Source organism: Scardinius erythrophthalmus, assembly GCF_964197995.2.
Source record: "Scardinius erythrophthalmus genome assembly, chromosome: 1".
Lineage (NCBI taxonomy): Eukaryota > Metazoa > Chordata > Actinopteri > Cypriniformes > Leuciscidae > Scardinius > Scardinius erythrophthalmus.
In genome coordinates, this window is record NC_138221.1 from 12,649,578 (window position 1) to 12,668,112 (window position 18,535).

At 39.5% G+C, this 18,535-nt stretch overlaps 1 protein-coding gene across 1 annotated transcript; it reads right to left on the minus strand.

Annotated features, from left to right (window-relative positions):
* Positions 1-7,318: 7,318 nt before the first annotated feature.
* Positions 7,319-16,490, minus strand: LOC308692761 (uncharacterized protein). The gene is made up of 4 exons (XM_081369100.1): positions 16,355-16,490; positions 10,049-11,245; positions 7,866-7,959; positions 7,319-7,474 (listed from the first exon to the last, which is right to left on the minus strand). The coding sequence occupies exons 2-3, from the start codon at positions 11,012-11,014 to the stop codon at positions 7,912-7,914; spliced, it is 1,014 nt and encodes a 337-aa protein (XP_081225226.1). The 5' UTR covers positions 11,015-11,245; positions 16,355-16,490; the 3' UTR covers positions 7,319-7,474; positions 7,866-7,911.
* Between the last annotated feature and the right edge of the window lie 2,045 nt (positions 16,491-18,535).

Here is an 18,535-nt window from a genome sequence, read left to right on the forward strand (position 1 = left end):
ACCTTGTGCAACCCATTTAGAGAGACGAGAGATAGAAGACGCAACACCGCTGAATCACTCACGCTGTTTGTGAAATTGCGTCTCGCAGACAGTTTTAAAATGACTGATTTGATTTTAAAATCTGTGTGGATTAATTTATTAATACAACCTACATGCTAAAGTGAATCAATGTTTGCGGGAATTTCCCGCATTATAAATGGGAGACCTGCGGGAATGATAAAAAATATGCGCAATACCCGCAATCCCGCACTGAAATTCAAGCCCTGGTTGATTGAGAATAAATAATAAGAGTAAATCCTTGATGTTTGTTGAGGCATATTTTATTCACCTTTCTAGATTATTTTGAACAGCATGCAAATATAGAAGAAAGATTGAAGTCTGATTTTATGATAGGGAAAATTATTTAATTGTATTATTCTCAGATCATCAGAGTTATATTATTGCTGATATAGGAAAACAGAACTAGTTTGCTTTTTCTTGCAACGAAGAACTTGCTTTACTAAAATAGAATGGGGGAACTTCTGTGGTCAACCAGTGAGATTTTTTATATAAAATAACTAGAAAAACGATGGTTAAAAAGTGGAATGTAGATAAAGAGCCAATAGCTTAATTGTAAAAGTTCAATTTGATTCATGCAGATCTCAGAGTGTTCAAATTTCAGATGGCTTCTGTGAATGGAAGCAACAAGAGGGCAAAGTGCAAAGAGGCGAATGCAGAAAGAAGAAGAGAGAAGCGGGTGAGGGGTTCTCGGCTCCCCTCCTGAAGTTCAAAAAGTCTCAGAAATTCTGATTTAATGCTGGAAAAGGTCTCAACTTTCACTTGAGACTTTTCCTGAGGACAAAGAGGAAATTCTGAGATGCAAAACTGTGGCAGGATCGATCAAAAGCCCAAACTAAGAAGAGGCAGAGAAAACAACAGAGCCTATTCTCCACTCTGCAACGACCTTTGAGTGACAACAAGGCTGACAAAACATGCAGAGCAACAGAACACACTGATCTAAAAACAGAAGAACAGGTGTGGCTACTTCAATGATCACTCTAGAGACTGCTTCAAATTTGGTTAATTATTATATTAACTTTATTCTTCTTGATTATTCACTCATAGCAATTACTTATATTCTCTGCTAAACTAACCCTCTCTGCTTTAGGTACAAGTCCAGGCCATAAGAAAAAGAAAATACAGAGAAGTGGGAGCTCAACTCACCAAATAGTTAAAACTGAGGCTGGATTTGATATAGTGAGGGCTATTATTTTCAACAACTATGTGTCACGACACCACACACAGGAAACGGGTAGATCCAACAGCAGTTTTTAATAGGGAAATCCGTACTCACAACTAGTCCAGGCAAGGGTCAAAATCCAATTAGGCAATCCAAAAAACAAGAAACAAACAAGAACAAGCAAAAACCGACTAGCAGAAGTGGTGAGACAATAACAAGGACTCCATGACAAACACTGAAACAAACAGGGTATATATACACACAGATACTAACAAGGTGACGGGAAACAGCTGAGTGCAATGATCAATGAGTGACAGAACAGGATGATGGGAAATGTAGTAAGAGTGAATGACACCGTGGGGGAAGAGGACCTCTAGTGGTTACCCAGGGAAACACAACAAGACACTGTGACATAACCCCCCCTCAACGGAGCGGCTACCAGACGCCCCAAGACGTGACAGACAAAACAAGAGTCCAGGCGGGAGGTGGACTGGTGGAGGATCAGGGGGAGGGATGGGGGGCCAGGTCCATGGAGGGAAACGGGGACAGGGAGTGACAGTTCATCTGGCGGCCAGGGCGAAGACGACAGTTCATCTGGCGGCCAGGGCGGAGACGACCGTCCATCGGGCGGCCAGGGCGGAGACGACCGTCCATTGGGCGGCCAGGGCGGAGACGACCGTCCATCGGGCGGCCAGGGCGGAGACGACCGTTCATCGGGCGGCCAGGACAGAGCAGACAGTCCATCGGGCGGCCAGAGCGGAGACTTTACCTCGGGCGGCCAGGGCGGAGACTTTCCCTTGGGCGGCCAGGGCAGAGACTCTCCCTCGGGCGGCCAGGGCACAGGAACAGACACCAGCTCAGGCACTGGATCAGACAACACCAGCTCAGGAACTGGAACAGACACCACCGGCTCAGGAACAGACCCCACCGGCTCAGGAACTGGAACAGACCCCACCGGCTCAGAAACAGGAACAGACACCACCGGCTCAGGAACTGGAACAGACACCACCAGCTCAGGAACTGGAACAGACACCACTGGCTCAGGAACAGAAACAGACACCACCGGCTCAGGAACTGGAACAGACACCACCGGCTCAGGAACTGGAACAAACACCACCGGCTCCGGAACAGACACCATTAGCTCCGGAATAGACACCACCGGCTCCGGAACAGGCACCACCGGCTCAGGAACTGGAACAGACACCACCGGCTCAGGAACAGACACCACAGGCTCAGGAACTGGAACAGACACCAACGGCTCAGGAACAGACACCACCGGCTCGGCGGCGGCCATCTTGTCCGAAGACACAGGCTCGGCAGACGTGAAGTGAAAAGGCTCGGCGTCTGCCATCTTGTCCGAAGACACAGGCTCGGCAGACGTGACGTGAACAGTCTCTGTGGCGGCCATCTTGTCCGAAGACACAGGCCCGGCAGACGTGACGTGAACAGTCTCTGTGGCGGCCATCTTGTCCGAAGACACAGGCTCGGCAGACGTGACGTGAACAGGCTCGGCGTCGGCCATCTTGTCTGAAGACACAGGCTCGGCAGACGTGACGTGAACAGTCTCTGTGGCGGCCATCTTGTCCGAAGACACAGGCCCGGCAGACGTGACGTGAACAGTCTCTGTGGCGGCCATCTTGTCTGAAGACACAGACCCGGCAGACGTGACGTGAACTGTCTCTGTGGCGGCCATCTTGTCCAAAGACACAGGCCCGGCAGACATGACGTGAACATTCTCTGGCTGGGCAGACGTGACGTGAACGTGAACAGTCTCTGGCTGGGCAGACATGACGGTTCGCTGGGGTGGTGCAGGCAGTGCGAGCAGCTCGGGCGGGGCCAGTAGAGCATGACGCATGGGTGGTGCGGGCATTGCAAGATGCCTGGGCGGTGCGGGCAGAGCAAGACGCCTGGGCGGTGCGTCAGGTACGGCAGTCACCTCCGGGATGGTCTCCGTGTTAGGAGCCAACGGACTCGGGATCACCGGACTCGGGACCACCGCACTCGGGACCACCGGAACTAGGACCACCGGATTAGGGACCACCGGAACTGGCATGGTGGAAGACTTCCTTCTCCTCCTCCGTTTCGGGGCCACCGGAACTGGGACCACCGGACTCGGGACCACCAGAACAGGCTCTGTGCTTGACGGAACCAGTGGCGAATGGGGCCCTGGGCTGGACATCACCAACCCAGGGTCGAAGAGAGACTGAAGCGGAGAGTGGTGCCGGGACTTACATCTAGCACCTCCCCTCCCACGACCTCCACTGGTCCCAGAAAACCTGGCCAGACGAGTTCCCTCAAATGATTGTCCGTGTCTGATGGAAGGGGACTCGGGGGGAATTAACCGTCATGGCCTCCTCAGTCTGACGGGCCCACAGCGCGAAACACTGAAAAATGTTCAAACGCGGTTCCGTCTCTCCGGCTCGAGTCCTTCTGTCACGACACCACACACAGGAAACAGGGGTAGATCCAATAGCAGTTTTTAATAGGGAAATCCGTACTCACAACTAGTCCAGGCAAGGGTCAAAATCCAATTAGGCAATCCAAAAAACAAGAAACAAACAAGAACAAGCAAAAACCGACTAGCAGAAGTGGTGAGACAATAACAAGGACTCCGTGACAAACACTGAAACAAACAGGCTATATATACACACAGATACTAACAAGGTGACGGGAAACAGCTGAGTGCAATGATCAATGAGTGACAGAACAGGATGATGGGAAATGTAGTAAGAGTGAATGACACCGTGGGGGAAGAGGACCTCTAGTGGTTACCCAGGGAAACACAACCAGACACTGTGACACTATGGGGCTAAAAGCATGATAGAGTTATTCTCTGGCAAAGAAAAAAATAGACAAAATGTCAAATAATTATTATTTTTGTTTACAAAACAAAGATACTGGTCACTCCCATCTTGTTTTAATAATTTTCTAGAGATAGATTGGAGAAGAAAAAATAACTCCAAATGGTCCAAAATTAGGAAATGATGTCAAAACTGGGATAATGAGATGGAAACGTTATTGGCCATGGATCCAAGATTAGGTAGAGCTCTCACAAAACAAAAAGATTATGAAAAAGTAGAGCAAACAAATGACAAAATGCATTTGAGAAATTACAATTGGCTGCCTTACTCTCAACTGCACCATGCTTAGGCCTATTATTCTGAAATACTTAATCTAATTGAGTTTGAAAAAAGAAAAAGAAAGAAGGGTTAATAACAACGGTCTTTAACTAAACATTAAGATCACTGACACTTCCGAATAGTGTTTGCGTAGCTGTGTTGTGATGTTGTTTGTCTGGTTTGGTTTTATTTTATGTCTGTCATCCTGCTGATCCTACGATGTGTTCCCTTGTCTTATGTGCAGGGATGCAAACACATGTATGGTCAAAAAAGAGAGAGGTTATCGAAGCCCTCGCCCCGCGGCAAATTTCCAGATACTTACATAATTGTGATGAATTTAATCCTTTTTAAGTTATTATTTTGCAGTGTAAAATTACAGTTAACACCTTTAAATATTACATAAATGTCACAGTGTTCAGCGCTGCACAAGTGCGCATTTAAAAGTTCACTGCACAAAGCGAAGAAATGTTGAGCGTACAAATCCTAGTGTATATCTGTCTAACAGTGTATTGATCATTTGTTTCACAGTTTTAAATTCCAGTTATTGTGCGTTTAATGCCGATTCATAGTCCTTGTGATGTGTGTGATCTAACAGGCACACGGTAGTGAGTCGTTTAAAAACCGCAACAAACTCCAACAAAATAAAGTCATTTTATGCAAATCCACAGGCTTTTATCTACAGATCATGCATTATAATGTGAATATATCATATTGGAGAGAGTTTTACCGTGCATCCAACCGGAAGAGGCGCCCACGCTGTTTGAATACTGAATGGAGAATGATTGACAGCCGCAGAGGAGGGAAAACGAGTTTCTGTATAGTTTAATGATGTAAATAGACTTCTGTCCCTCACATTAAGCTATGGAATGACTTAAGATGACTTTGTCACTCAAACTGACGTGAAAGAAGCGCGAGTCGCCGAAAAGCGCGCTGTTTGCATCCCTGAAAGTTAAGCACCGCCTTTTCTTTTCTAACCAATCCTGATGTGCATTTCGAAACCCAGCGGTCTTCAGGAGCACGCCGAAAACGACTGACACTCTGGATTGATGTTTTCAGGCAATATTACTATAAAATGCAGGATATTAACACTTGGATTATAACTGCATTATTTGCTAACGGACATCACAGGTATGTTTTCCGTTATTGTTAATGAACAGTTTTCTGAAGTAAAATTACAGTGGTCAGAATGCTATAGATTTTGCATGAGATAATTTACATCCATGTTTTAATGTTGTCATATGGAAGCTTGTTTCCGCCACAGAATAAAACATTTTAAAAGATAATTGCTACTTTTTATCTCACAATTGCGAGTTTACATCTCGCAATTCTGACTTTATTTCTCAGAATTGCGAGATATAAAGTCAGAATTGCGAGAAAAAAAGTCCGAATTCTGACTTTATAAGACGCAATTGCAACTTTATTTCACGCAATTCTGACTTTATAACACACAATTGTGACTTTATTTCACACAATTGCAACTTTATTTTACGCAATTCTGACTTCATATCTCGCAATTCTGACTTTATAACACACAATTGTGACTTTATTTCACACAATTGCAACTTTATTTTACGCAATTCTGACTTTATATCTTGCTATTCTGAGAATCAATGTGTGTCCGTGGGTCGTGTTCACATGCAAGGGGCCTTTTGACGATGATTCTCTTGGGATTCAGAGAGCGCCGAGAGAGACTCTGTACCCATGTAGTTAGTTGCTCTATATATCTGTCTTAGTTGACTTGTATAAGTTTGAGGGTCAATTTCTACACCATTTCATCTGCTTTTCATTAAGTGAACATCCTCATGTGCATTTCTCTAGGGAGTAAAGGGGGATATTATCATTCCTGCTTTCTGAGGAGTGAAATGTCTTATCAGCTTGTTATGGTGGACTGCTCTTCTGAGAATGAGCTCAGGCCTTCTTCAGCCTTGAAGAGAACTGTTGTTCATCAGTGTTCTGTGTGTGCGTTTGATATTCGTTGCAGGTTTTGAACTCTGTGATATACAACATATAGACTTGAAGACGTCTTTCTCGGACCCTGGAAGGTCACCATGGACTTAAATCTTGGAATTGGGCGACAACTATTCTGATTAACGACGATATACCCACTTATCTATCAAAAATGAATTATTGTTTAGACTTAATGTTCTCTTAGCCAATCAGAAGAGGAGGAGGGAACCTTAAGTGTCACTAGGCTGACAGCGGTGCAAGAGTCGGTGGAAGAAGGGAGTGAACAAAAGGGGTGTTGTGTGAGACGTGTGTGTGTGTGTGGATTGTAAGAAAAAAAGGATTGCTGGTTGGGGGAGGCAGAGCGGAGAGAGAGAAAAGGAATGCAAAGGGAACTAGCGTATAGGGCAGTAGGGCCTGATGATAACAATTTTTAGCAATGAGATAAGAGCCTCGTCACCGGAACCAGACCGTGGGCTGAAAAACACATAAATCGAGCCATGGCCCGAAAACCAAGTGACTCAGGTGAGAAATTTGCTGAGGCGCTAACTACTTTCTGTAAAGAATTTAGTCCCACCATACAGGAGCTCAGGCCACTGTTATCTGTGAGTCTGGGAGCGAGCGACTGGCATAAAGTGAGTGGCAGAGTGCCAACATCGAACGTCAAGCGGACACATATGGACTGGGATCATGACGAGAAAGAGAGCCATTTTGTACTGCCATTATTACAATTCCTACAGAGTTGACATGCCATTCTCAGTGGGTTCTTTTTCTGGATGACCATCACTCTGTCCACATCATTATATTATTGTTGCAAAAAATAAATAAAAAGAGCATTCCTAGAACATTATGATTTAGTTCCCAAAACAAAAAAAAGAAAGGAACCAAAAAGTAACGTTAGGGGAACGTTCTGTGTTTGCTGGGAAACCCCAGAAGCAAACGTAATACTTGGCTTTCAGAACTGAAAATTATGGAATTATTCCTGAAGCAAGAAGAATCAGCAGAAAATAAAGCTGGACAAAAACAACAAGCTGTTGATAAAATTATAATGAGTTTAATCAATCATAACTTGAAGTACAAAAAAAATGTATAAAAATTAAAACTAATAAGACAGATCTCTGAAAAACAATGAGTTCAAATTAATATCACATTCACGTCTCTGTTGAAAGTGTTACGGCCTCTTCTTCAGCTCCTGAACATGAAAGTGAAACCCGAGTTAAACTCTTCCCGCATTGATCACATGTAAAGTTTCTCTTTAACTTGATTTACATTTACACGTATTTTTCCTTTCTCGTTCGCGTCCATCAGTTCTAAAAGAAATATTAAATCAAGTGAGATTTTAAATGAGAGACAAACGTGAAATGAAAAGTGAAGCTCAAAGTCAGATCACCGAGTTCAATAGTAATTTTAATCTCATCAAATCTGGTGGACAACTGATGTGCACGATTATGATCTATTTTAATGTCATGAAGATGATTTGTGTTAGAAATCAATAGTTTGGTAATGAAACAATGTAAATCTGGTGAGCATCAGCATGTTCTTCATCATGAAGAATGAATGAGGAATCAAGAATAAACACCAACCTCTTTGTTCTTCAGTATCATGATGTTTCATTCTGCAGGTTCTGGATCACTGGCGTTCTCTCTGTCCTCTCCTTCCAGATGCTTTCTGGCAGTTCTGCTAAAAACAAACAAGTTTCATTTCTTACAGACATGATGCGAGAGGAATAATCAATATTTCAAGTACTAAGGCTAATCACGTTTAAAAAAATACCTTGATCATGACCTTGATCATGCAACTTAACTGTTGTTCAATAAAACCCAAATTATTACTTACTTTGATACTTTATTTGAACCAATTATTGCGTGTTATTATATATTTGTATTTTAAAGGCTGTTGTTTCACTTGGATCTATCTTTATTACCACATTTATGTTTGATTACTCGATTTATCGGTGGAATAATTCACAAAATACTCAATTACTAAAATAATCAATAGCTGCAGCCCTACTTTACTTTTGCTTTAAAAAAGGATTTCATTGAAATTCGGATTTCATTTGGCGTTTCACTACTGAAGTCCTGTTTATTTTTTCCATCTAGCTGTGCTGAACAGAAGCCCAGAACATGTGGATATATTGACATTCAGAACATGCTGACTTTCTCAGACTTATTATTGTTTATTTTTATTTTTGTTATTTTATTTTTTTATTTTATGTTTGTATACAAATTTTTACTAAATTAGTCAATAGATTAATCAATACAAAAATAGTCGTTAGTGGCAGCCCTAGAAAAAACTATTATGGAGTGGAAATGGCTTATAAGTCAATAAGTGGTCCTCTGCCGCCATCTACTGTTTATAGTGCTAATTAAATTTTTTTAAATAAATATGTTTGTTTGCCAACTATAAGTTTTCCTACACTTTGAAACATTTAGTTTTACAAATGGGGTCAATCTTTTAAGGATGAACAAATCATGGTTTTGGTCATCACATTAAAAATAACATTAAAACTGGATAATATAAAAAGAAATTGAAGAGCTGGAAAAAGTGTGATGGACTTGAAAGTCCTTGATTAGTGCTTGAATTTTACTCTCAAAAGGATGTACGAACCCTGAAATGAATAATGTAAAAAAATTGACTATTCCTGCCACAATATATACACATTGCATCTTAATGTTATCTACATTAATATTAAAATCACTAACAATTAGGACTTTATCTGCACCCAGTACTAACTCCGATAGAAAGTCAGCAAATTCTTTGATAAAGTCTGTATGGTGCCCTGGTGCCTGTAAACATTAGCCAGCACAAATCTCAAATGTATTTTTTTACACTATATTGTTACATTAAGCACCAACGGTTGCAAGGAACACATGATGAAGATGAAGATGAGGTATAACGTCTTTAAGAATCCACTCAGAAGGTAATACAAACAAGATAGGCAAATGAAACCAGACAAATGAGGACTGAAAAGACTGCCACTTAAATACAAGACATATGAGGGTAAAATGACAAACACCTGTGCAGAACAAATGAATGACCTCAACGGCATATGAGTGGTGGGAAAACTAAGACAAAGGTGAACATGTGACTGAGAAAACAAACTAAAAGTCAATAAAAATGAAACTAACTGAACAGAACTGTGACATAATTTCAGTCTATTGGTTTTGGTGACAAAAGTCTCTGGAATTTACAGCTGCAGAAAGGAGGTGTCCCTGGTTTAAGGTTTGTGCCATGGGAATGCCTTAGCATCCTTCGTTTCCTGATAAGGCTGTGAATTTATGCATTGGGGTCACCACAGGGTTTCTTGGCCATATGGTCTTAAGTTTGGGGAACAAAGAGAAATCTTTTCCTGCTGTCCTGGCATCGCTGGTATGAGATTAGACAGGCATGTGAAGGGAAAGGGGGGTGACATCTCCTTTAGCCATCTCAGCACCATGACAGTGTTTTATGACTTACAAATGGTTTGATGGGGAATCGTTCCGAACTGTGGAATGCGGTGTTGGGTTTATTTAATGAAATGGCCCGTTCACGGATAATACTACATGAATTAGAAACTTCTCATAATAACGACTTAACATCTCATAATGATAAATGTTCTCATAATAATGAGATACTTTCTTATAATTATAACTCTGTATCTCATAATAATGTAAAAAAAATGTGAAGCAGATAGCAAGCAACCACCAAGATGAGCATCATGGCTGTTAGGAAACTAACTTACACAGGAGAGACTTTAATGCTCAGCACATTAAGATGAACTACTTACTGTGATCTCAGACTGTGGTTTCTCCACTGCATGGATCTTCATGTGTCGCTTCAGGTGAGTTTTAAAAGAGAAACTCATCCCGCACTGATCACACGTGTGCGGCTTCTCTCTACCGTGGATCCTCTCATGTCTTTTATGATCTGTTGGCTGACTGAATCTCTTGTCACAGTGTGAACACTTGTAAGGTTTTTCTCCAGTGTGGTTCTTCTCATGGGTTTTCAGACTTATTGAATGACTGAATCTCTTGTCACAGTGTGAACACTTGAAAGGTTTTTCTCCAGTGTGGATCCTCTCATGTGATTTCAGATTTGATGACTGACTGAATCTCTTGTCGCAGTGTGAACACATGTAAGGTTTTTCTCCAGTGTGAATTCTCTGGTGCTGTTTTAAACAGTTCGCTGAAATAAAAGTCTTCTTACACACAAAGCACATGTACTCTTTTACACCAGTGTGAGTTTTCTCATGTTTAAGTAAATTAGACAGCAGGGAAAAACTCTTTCCACACACAGAACATGAATGCGGCTTCTCCTTTGTATGAACTGTCAGGTGTCTCTTCAGGTCTGGTGCACTAAGAAATGTTTTGCTGCATTGATCACATGAATACGGCTTTTCTCCGGTGTGGATCCTCATGTGAAGATTCAGATGTTGTTTTTGTGTGAAGCTCGTCCCGCATTGATCACATGAGAACGGCTTCTCTCCGGTGTGGATCCTCATGTGAAGATCAAGATGATGTTTTTGTGTGAAGCTCGTCCCGCACTGATCACATGAGAACGGCTTCTCTCCGGTGTGGATCCTCATGTGAATCTCAATATGATGTTTGCTTGAGAAGCTCTTTTCACATTGATCACATGAGAACAGATTCTCTCCAGTGTGAAATCTCATATGAAGCTTAAGACTTTGTTTGCTTGAGAATCTCTTTTCACACTGATCACATGTGAACAGCTTCTCTCCAGTGTGAACTCTCATGTGACGCTCAAGACTATTTTTACATGTGAAACTCTTCTCACACTGATCACATGTGAACGGCTTCTCTCCTGTATGAACTCTCAAGTGGCGCTCAAAATTTCGTTTGGTTGTGACACTCTTTCCACACTGAGTGCAGGTGAATGATTTGTTGGCTATTTTTCTTTAAAAATGTATTTTTATTCTTTGAGCGACGCAAGTGTTCTTCACACTCCTCGTTCTCTTCCATCAGATCTGAAGTGAAAGAAAAAAATCATCAAAATAATACAAAGAGGAAAAAAAAACGAAGTGAAAGGACATAAAAGTGGACAACTGCTATAATATATTACCATTTTGCTGTTAAAAAAAATAAAATAAATAAAGTTAAATAAAGCGAGTTCCCCTGTGTTCCTGTGTGAGTTTGGCGAACTCAATTCGCTCTGCTCTGGTCCCACAGAAACGTCACACTGTGGCCTTAGTTTAATTACAAGAACACAAGCTTTCTGCAGTCCAGTGGAGCAGATGGACTTGGTAATAGTGATAACAGGGCTCCAGACTAACTTTTTTTATTAGGAGCGCTGTAGCCCCTGACTTAAAATTTTAGGAGCGCAAGCAGAAAATTTAGGGGCACACCTTCACATTTTCCCCCTAAATAACTATTACAGACAAATGCTTTGATAATAAATAGATTAAGCGTACAGAAATTATGGTGCAGTTTTATTTTAAGATCACAGGGCTCCAGACTAACATCTGAGGGCCGCGGCTCTAAGTTCTACAGAAAGTATTTGGTAGCACTGTGGGATGACAAAGCACTGAGCTAAATTTGAGGTGTATAGATAAAGTTAAATTTAATTATTATCCTTCATAATGTCTTAATATTATTTCAAAAGCAAAATGAGTGACAAAATAGATATTAGGGAGTGAAAATAGCCAATAAGCACCCTCAGCAGCTGTTTACAATGGTAATTTAGTCTTCTTTTTAAAAAAAATAAGTGTGAGTTTTCCTACTTCTTGAAACTTTCAGTTTTATAAATAGAGACAATCTTTAAAGGATGAACAAAAATGTTTTGGTCGACACATTAAAAAAACAAAACATTTTAATAGGATATAGTTTTGAAGTGCTGTAAAACGATGTGTAGGCTACTTTCATAACCACAGTATACCATAGTTATAGTTATGCCTGGTTCAGAATACGCAATTTTTTTGTCTGTTACTATAGTCAATGTATCAGATTACACGATTTCGACTCCTAAAAATCTTGTCATGTCCTGGACAAGAAACATTGTCAGACTACACATTGCTTTACAACCAGTCATCTCGAGCCGTCTCACACACATATTCACTCGCACATGTACACACGCACTGACTCACATACACGCACATAGACTAATGCACGCACGCACGCACACACTCACTCACTCGCGCACACACTCTCTCACTCTCTCTCTCTCGCTCGCTCGCTCACTCACTCACTCACTCACTCGCGCGCGGGCACACACACACACACACACACACACACTCATTCACTCGCGCGCACACACACACTCATTCACTCGGAACCCTTCATGGAGGACCGTTAAAAAATTAAACATGCTAGTCTTCTTGTCGTGATGTCGTAAACAAAGCATCGCAGACGCGACGTCGGTTGTCGCCCACTATGAACGAGATGAAATTTACTGGTCGCACATGTGCGACTGGATGTAAAATTTAGTCGCACACTCTCAAATTTTGGTCGCAAAATGCGACCATTTGGTCGCAGTCTGGAGCCCTGGATAATGTGATACAGAACATTGTTCTGCTTATTTTTCAATGTATGCATATTGCTGTTCATATCCCCAGTGTATTCCCGTTGAAAACAAATGCTTACATTTATGCAAAGTTGATAGACTTCCCCGTCATTTATTTTTTATGTTCTTCATTTGAAATATAGTTCATAATGTGCCTATAGTTCATATAAATGCTGTTGTTATAAATAAAATATGCAACTGAGAACATTAAGGTACATTGAAGTAGCAATGTTTTTTATTCAAGTGGTTTAGAATAGAATATAATTAGTTTTAAATGCTTTATTTGTTATGTGTTATTTAAAAAAAGACGCTTTAGTGACCGTGCACTTAATTATTTACTCTTTCTGAATCCTATTTATGATTATAAGGGATGCACCGATACCGATACCAGGATACTGAGCTCAATATACTCGTACTCGTAAAATGTTCCGATACCAACGGCTGATACCAGGCCGCGAGTAAACAGTGTTTGTGTCCAGAAAAAGAAACTCTGACAACAGAGGGTATAATGGGGATAAAAAAGAAGGCTGTCTATGAAGTAAATGTATCTTACTAGTGGAATATTAAACAAAATATAGTAACACATTGCTTTGGTGCGCGAGCTGATAAGAGAAAAACACGCAGTGGATTGAGTACGATGTACGTAAAACATGAACTGTTACCTGATTTATGTATAATGGGTTGTGGTTCCCTACATTGTTACAGGACGCGTGAGCAAGTCAAGAAGTTCCATGAACGCAAACATCCAAAGCGCGCGCCCCGCAAACCAGTGTCTCAGACAGCGCGCGGATAATGAATTGAATTGTCTTTCACGTCTTGCGCTTGTACGGACGAATTCACACAAGTTTATGTAAAAACGCCCGTCTTGGCGAGTATCCCAGTAAACAAAGTCAGTTATATCTCGAGTGAACGTAGACAGTAGGCCTAGCTATATTCAAATGAGGTCCGTGCGTTCGGGCTTAAAAAGGGCAGAACTTTAATATTTTTTTTAATCAAACAATGAACAAATAAATTACTCGCTGATCTTGCTCATACTAAATATGCTACCCTTTTCAACTTTACAAAAATATACATCTATATTAAATGTATACAGTTGAGAATATGCAATTGTTTTTGTTTTTTTAACCAATCCTCAGCACTGAAACATTTCTGGAGCTGCTCTAAATATGTGCTGTAATATTAAATGAAAGATAAAATATGATAGAGCAATAGAATGAACAGTGAAAGTAACAGAAGCTCATACAATGCATTTTAGCAGGCTTAATTAAGCATGAAAATAACTGAATGTATATATATATTTATGTATGTATAAATATTTGATTAACAAAGTAAGCCAACTAATATGATTCTTTTGGTTTATCTCTAATATATTTAAAAATTTGAAATGCAGTGACAATACAGGCATCGGTTTTCGGTATCGGCGAGTACAAAAATGGGAGTATCGGTATCAGACATGTTTTGGAAAAAGTGGTATCGGTGCATCCCTACTATTTATTATCTGGTTATGTATGCAAGTGAAATTACTGAAATTACAGCATTGAAAACGAGTGTTAACCAGATGTATAGTTCAGTGCAATTGTCAAAAACAGAAATAAAACAATAAATAAGTATTTGTTCTGAATATCAGTTATCAGGGACATAAATAGGCAAATAATCGGCATTGGTAGGGATGCAAGATATATCGGCCACAATATCGTATCGGCCGATATATGTTCATTTTTAATGTTATCGTTATCGGCCCAATAAGAAAATTTGGCCAATATATTAAAGCCGATAAATAATGGATTATTTCCTTCAGATGAGTGATGAGTTTTAAATTGCTTAACCCTTGTGCATTGTTTAAATTTACTACTTTTCCTTATGTTTCGTGGCTGAAAACAGCCACTACTTTAAACTGCTTCGAGCTTTTTTTTGCACAGGCCTATCTAAAGGGTTAATGGTTCCACCCGGTTATCAACAGTAAAAATTACAAATTTTACCTCTTCCCAACAAGGAAAACCACCAACAATCAAAAATGCATGATTATATGGTGTCATGGCTTTGTAATCAAAAAATGTGGTTATAATGGAAGTCAATGGGGCAAAAACAGCCACGAACAGTAAATGAGGGAGAAAAAGTTAAAATCTGATGCTGCACAAAAACTAACAATGCATCAAAACCAATGTTGTTTCTAATCTTTGACATGTCCAAGACTGTGATAAAAGGTAAAAAAAAATCCAGTCCACAATCACATTTTATATTGAAAATGAGTAATTTTGTGTGTGTTTTTTCCTCAAATCAGTGACATCATTTACGAATTTGGCAATTAAAGAGTTAAAATCCTGATTTTTTTTTTAAACATTTAATATTTTTGAGCAGGACTGAGGTTGATTAATAGATTCATGAAAAAAATCTGATATATTTTTACAGCAGTTTAAAGTAGTGGCTGTTTTCAGCCACGAAACATAACGAAAGGGTAGTAAATTTGCCCACAGTGTACTGTTGAGTTTTTGAAAAATTTCAAAGCATTTTCCCAAAATATGTGTCAAAATAAGATTAGTCACCAAAAATCATTCCATTTGCTGAAACACAGAAAAAGTTATGGCCAAATTTAGACTAAAAAAAAACCCCATAGTGGATGAAAACATCCCCAACAGCACATAAGGGTTAAAATATGATTGGAATCACTTCCAAAAGGAAAATACAGTTCAGTGCAACATCTGCAGTGCAACTCTATCATATAGGCTACATAAAAGTATGATGAGAACATTATAACTGTGTGTTTGGGTCATGGCTTTTAATGGTGAGACTTTTGTAATCAGGCTCTCAAAATGTATAAACACATTTGGATTTAGATTAATCTGCAAATATATCGGTTATCGGCTTTCAAATATAAAGAATTATCAGTTATCGGAAAAAAAAATTCATATCGGTGCATCCATAGGTATTGATCATAAAAAAACAGTATTGTCGATCACTAATTATCTGGGCTCTTTTTACAGCATGACTGGAGGACAAGAAAATAATCTCAATCCATTGTCTCCTTTTTTACACAAATGCCACAGTATTGATCACATTCATCTACCCTGTTACCAAAGATATTATAAGAAGACTAATCTCTATATCTATGAATAATTAGGGTTGGGTATTGTTCGGGTTTTTTATGATACCAGTGCCAAATCGATACTTTTTTAAAACTGTACCGGTGCCTGAACCGATACTTAAAAAAGAGCCACAAAACGGTGAATGACATTACATTACGCTTACAATTCTGTCTATTGCAATATGTTTATGTTTATTGCAAAAAAAAAAAACAAAGAAAAAGAAAAAAAGAAACAACTGTTGTAAACTATGAAAATCAAAAAATGTGAACCAGATATAAATTTAAAATAAAAGAGCTAAAATTAAATCTGGTTTGACATAATGTTTACAATAAATATGAACATTTCTCAAACCTCACTTTACTGACCATTCTTTGAAAACCAAAAATGAAACTTTTATACCCATTTCATAGTTGAACTGTTTATCTAAATGTGCTTGAATGTTTCTAACATGAATGTTCTTCAGCATCATGAATGAATGAAGAATAAACACCAACCTCTTTGTTCTTCAGGATCTTCAGTGTGTTTCATTCTGCAGGGTTCTGGATCACTCATGTTCTCACTGTCCTCTTTAATAAACTCAGTCTTTGCAGATCTCAGCTCTTCCTGATGCTCTGATGCTCGTCTTCACTTGTAGCTGATGGGAATTTACAGCATTTATTGCTGAATTGCTGTGGGCGGAGCTTCCCTGATGATGTAGATGCTGTGGGCGGAGCTTCACTTATGATGTGATTGCTGTGGGAGGGGCTTCAATTATGGTAAATATAAGTGGGAAGAGCTGATCTGCCCAAAATAAAATAAAAAATCAGTTACTAAGTCAATGTTAATACTTACTGATAGCCGGATTTTAAACAATGTAATACAATTATTCCAAATATTATTAAGGTAAAAAATAAATGTACATAATTGTAATCATCAAATCCCCTCAGTCTGTTGACACCAATGAAATGAGCTTTAAGTGTCAATTTACAGGAGATCTGGAGACATCAGCATAATAAATGAGGTGAAAACAGGAACTATTGTCATGAAATAAAGAGTGTTTTCAGCAGATCTGTTAATATTGATGAGCCTCAGACTATCAACACTCATTCAACAAGCCATTCAGGATCATCAGCAGATCATCTCACTTTATTCTGAGTGTTTGCTGTTAGAAACACATTATTTGAGTCAGGATACATGATAAAAGACTATAAAACTGCTCCATTGAAAGACACTGTAATTTCTCACACTATGACATGGATAAAAAAATCAATAACTCAAAAACTATCAATAATGATCTTCATCAATCACTACAGAAAAATAATTACAGCAGCATAATATGTCCAAATTAATATAGCTAGCTTGATCTTATGATAACTACATTAATCACTATAAAGTAGTTAGATCATTAAAATAATAATGCTTAGAATGTATATATTTACATCAATGTCTGTGCATGTAATTTACATGCACAGAAATTGAAAATGATCATACAACTTTCCAAATAGTTATGGGAACTAAGGGAATAGGCTAATTATGTTCCAAAGAGTTGCACTATTGTTACAAGCAGATTTGAAGAAGTGAAACATGGTGTCCAAATGTTCAGCGTTTCCTTGTAGCTCAGAGTGTGGTAATGGACTCTCTTGTCTAGTGTTTAGTGCTGTTATCATCCTAGGTCAATTTTTTTTTTAAATTGAAAATCAGTAATATTTTTTTCCTCAAATAGCTTTGCAGTTAAACGTACTTCTGTTTTCCACTGGTGGCTGGTGGGTTTTCAAATAAAGGGTTTTTTAAAGGAGCAAGTTTAGTTATGTCTGTTTTTACAGGAATTGAAAAGACAACAACTTTTATTTTAACAACTTTGCTTTTTATTGTCACATGTGAAAAATAGAAAGAAATAGCTAGCATTTCATTTTGTGACATATACACACTGCAAAGTCAAATTTTAGGATATTTTATGACAATATAATGTGAGCAGAAACTGATGTAATTCTCAGACGGACGTCTCTCTGTAGAAGAAACAGCTGATATACAAGCTGAAGCAAGAGGATCATTTCAGCCAGGGCCGGATTAACCATTAGGGCAACTGGTCAGTTGCCCAGGGGCCCATGACATCTAGGGGGCCCTGACAGGTAGGAAATACACAGAAATTTAATAAAGTTATCAAACTCTTTACAGTCTTCACTGCATAAACTGCATCTACACGGGTTCACGCAGACTTTCCTCCCTCCCTGCTGAAAGCCAGCGATTACTAATTCGTGAAATGCACTCCCGCTGGTTCAGCGCAGTAAAGTTCGTTTCAGGCTCGATATTAGCCGGACATTTAGGGTCGGTAGTCTAACAAAGATATCAATAGCAAGATTAGTTTTAACATTATGTTACCATTGTATATCGACATGATGAAATATTCGTTCAAAATCATTCATGCATTAATGCTGCATAATTATACCTGAGAATGCTTTGACGCGTTTCCACAGCGCACGATGCTTAATGAATGTAATAAAGTTTGACCTAGGTTACCTAATCTGCCTTTTGTTTTATAGGTAGTGCTCAAGCACCGGGTTTTTCTGGCCTCTGTCTAGTTACGGGCCATTTGCAAGGCAGCTTTTATTTGATTTCTTTTTCTAATTGTATATTGTAGTTTTTAAACTTGCCAAATTTAACCCTCTCTAATGGTCATCTGCCAGCAGACAGACGGA

Coding starts and splice junctions, on each gene's coding strand:
- LOC308692761 (XM_081369100.1), bottom strand. CDS start 11,014: ATGAGAGTTCACACTGGAGAGAAGCTGTTCACATGTGATCAGTGTGAA. Junction 7,960..10,048: donor AACCACAGTCTGAGATCACA/GTAAGTAGTTCA, acceptor TGTTTTTAGCAG/AACTGCCAGAAAGCATCTGG.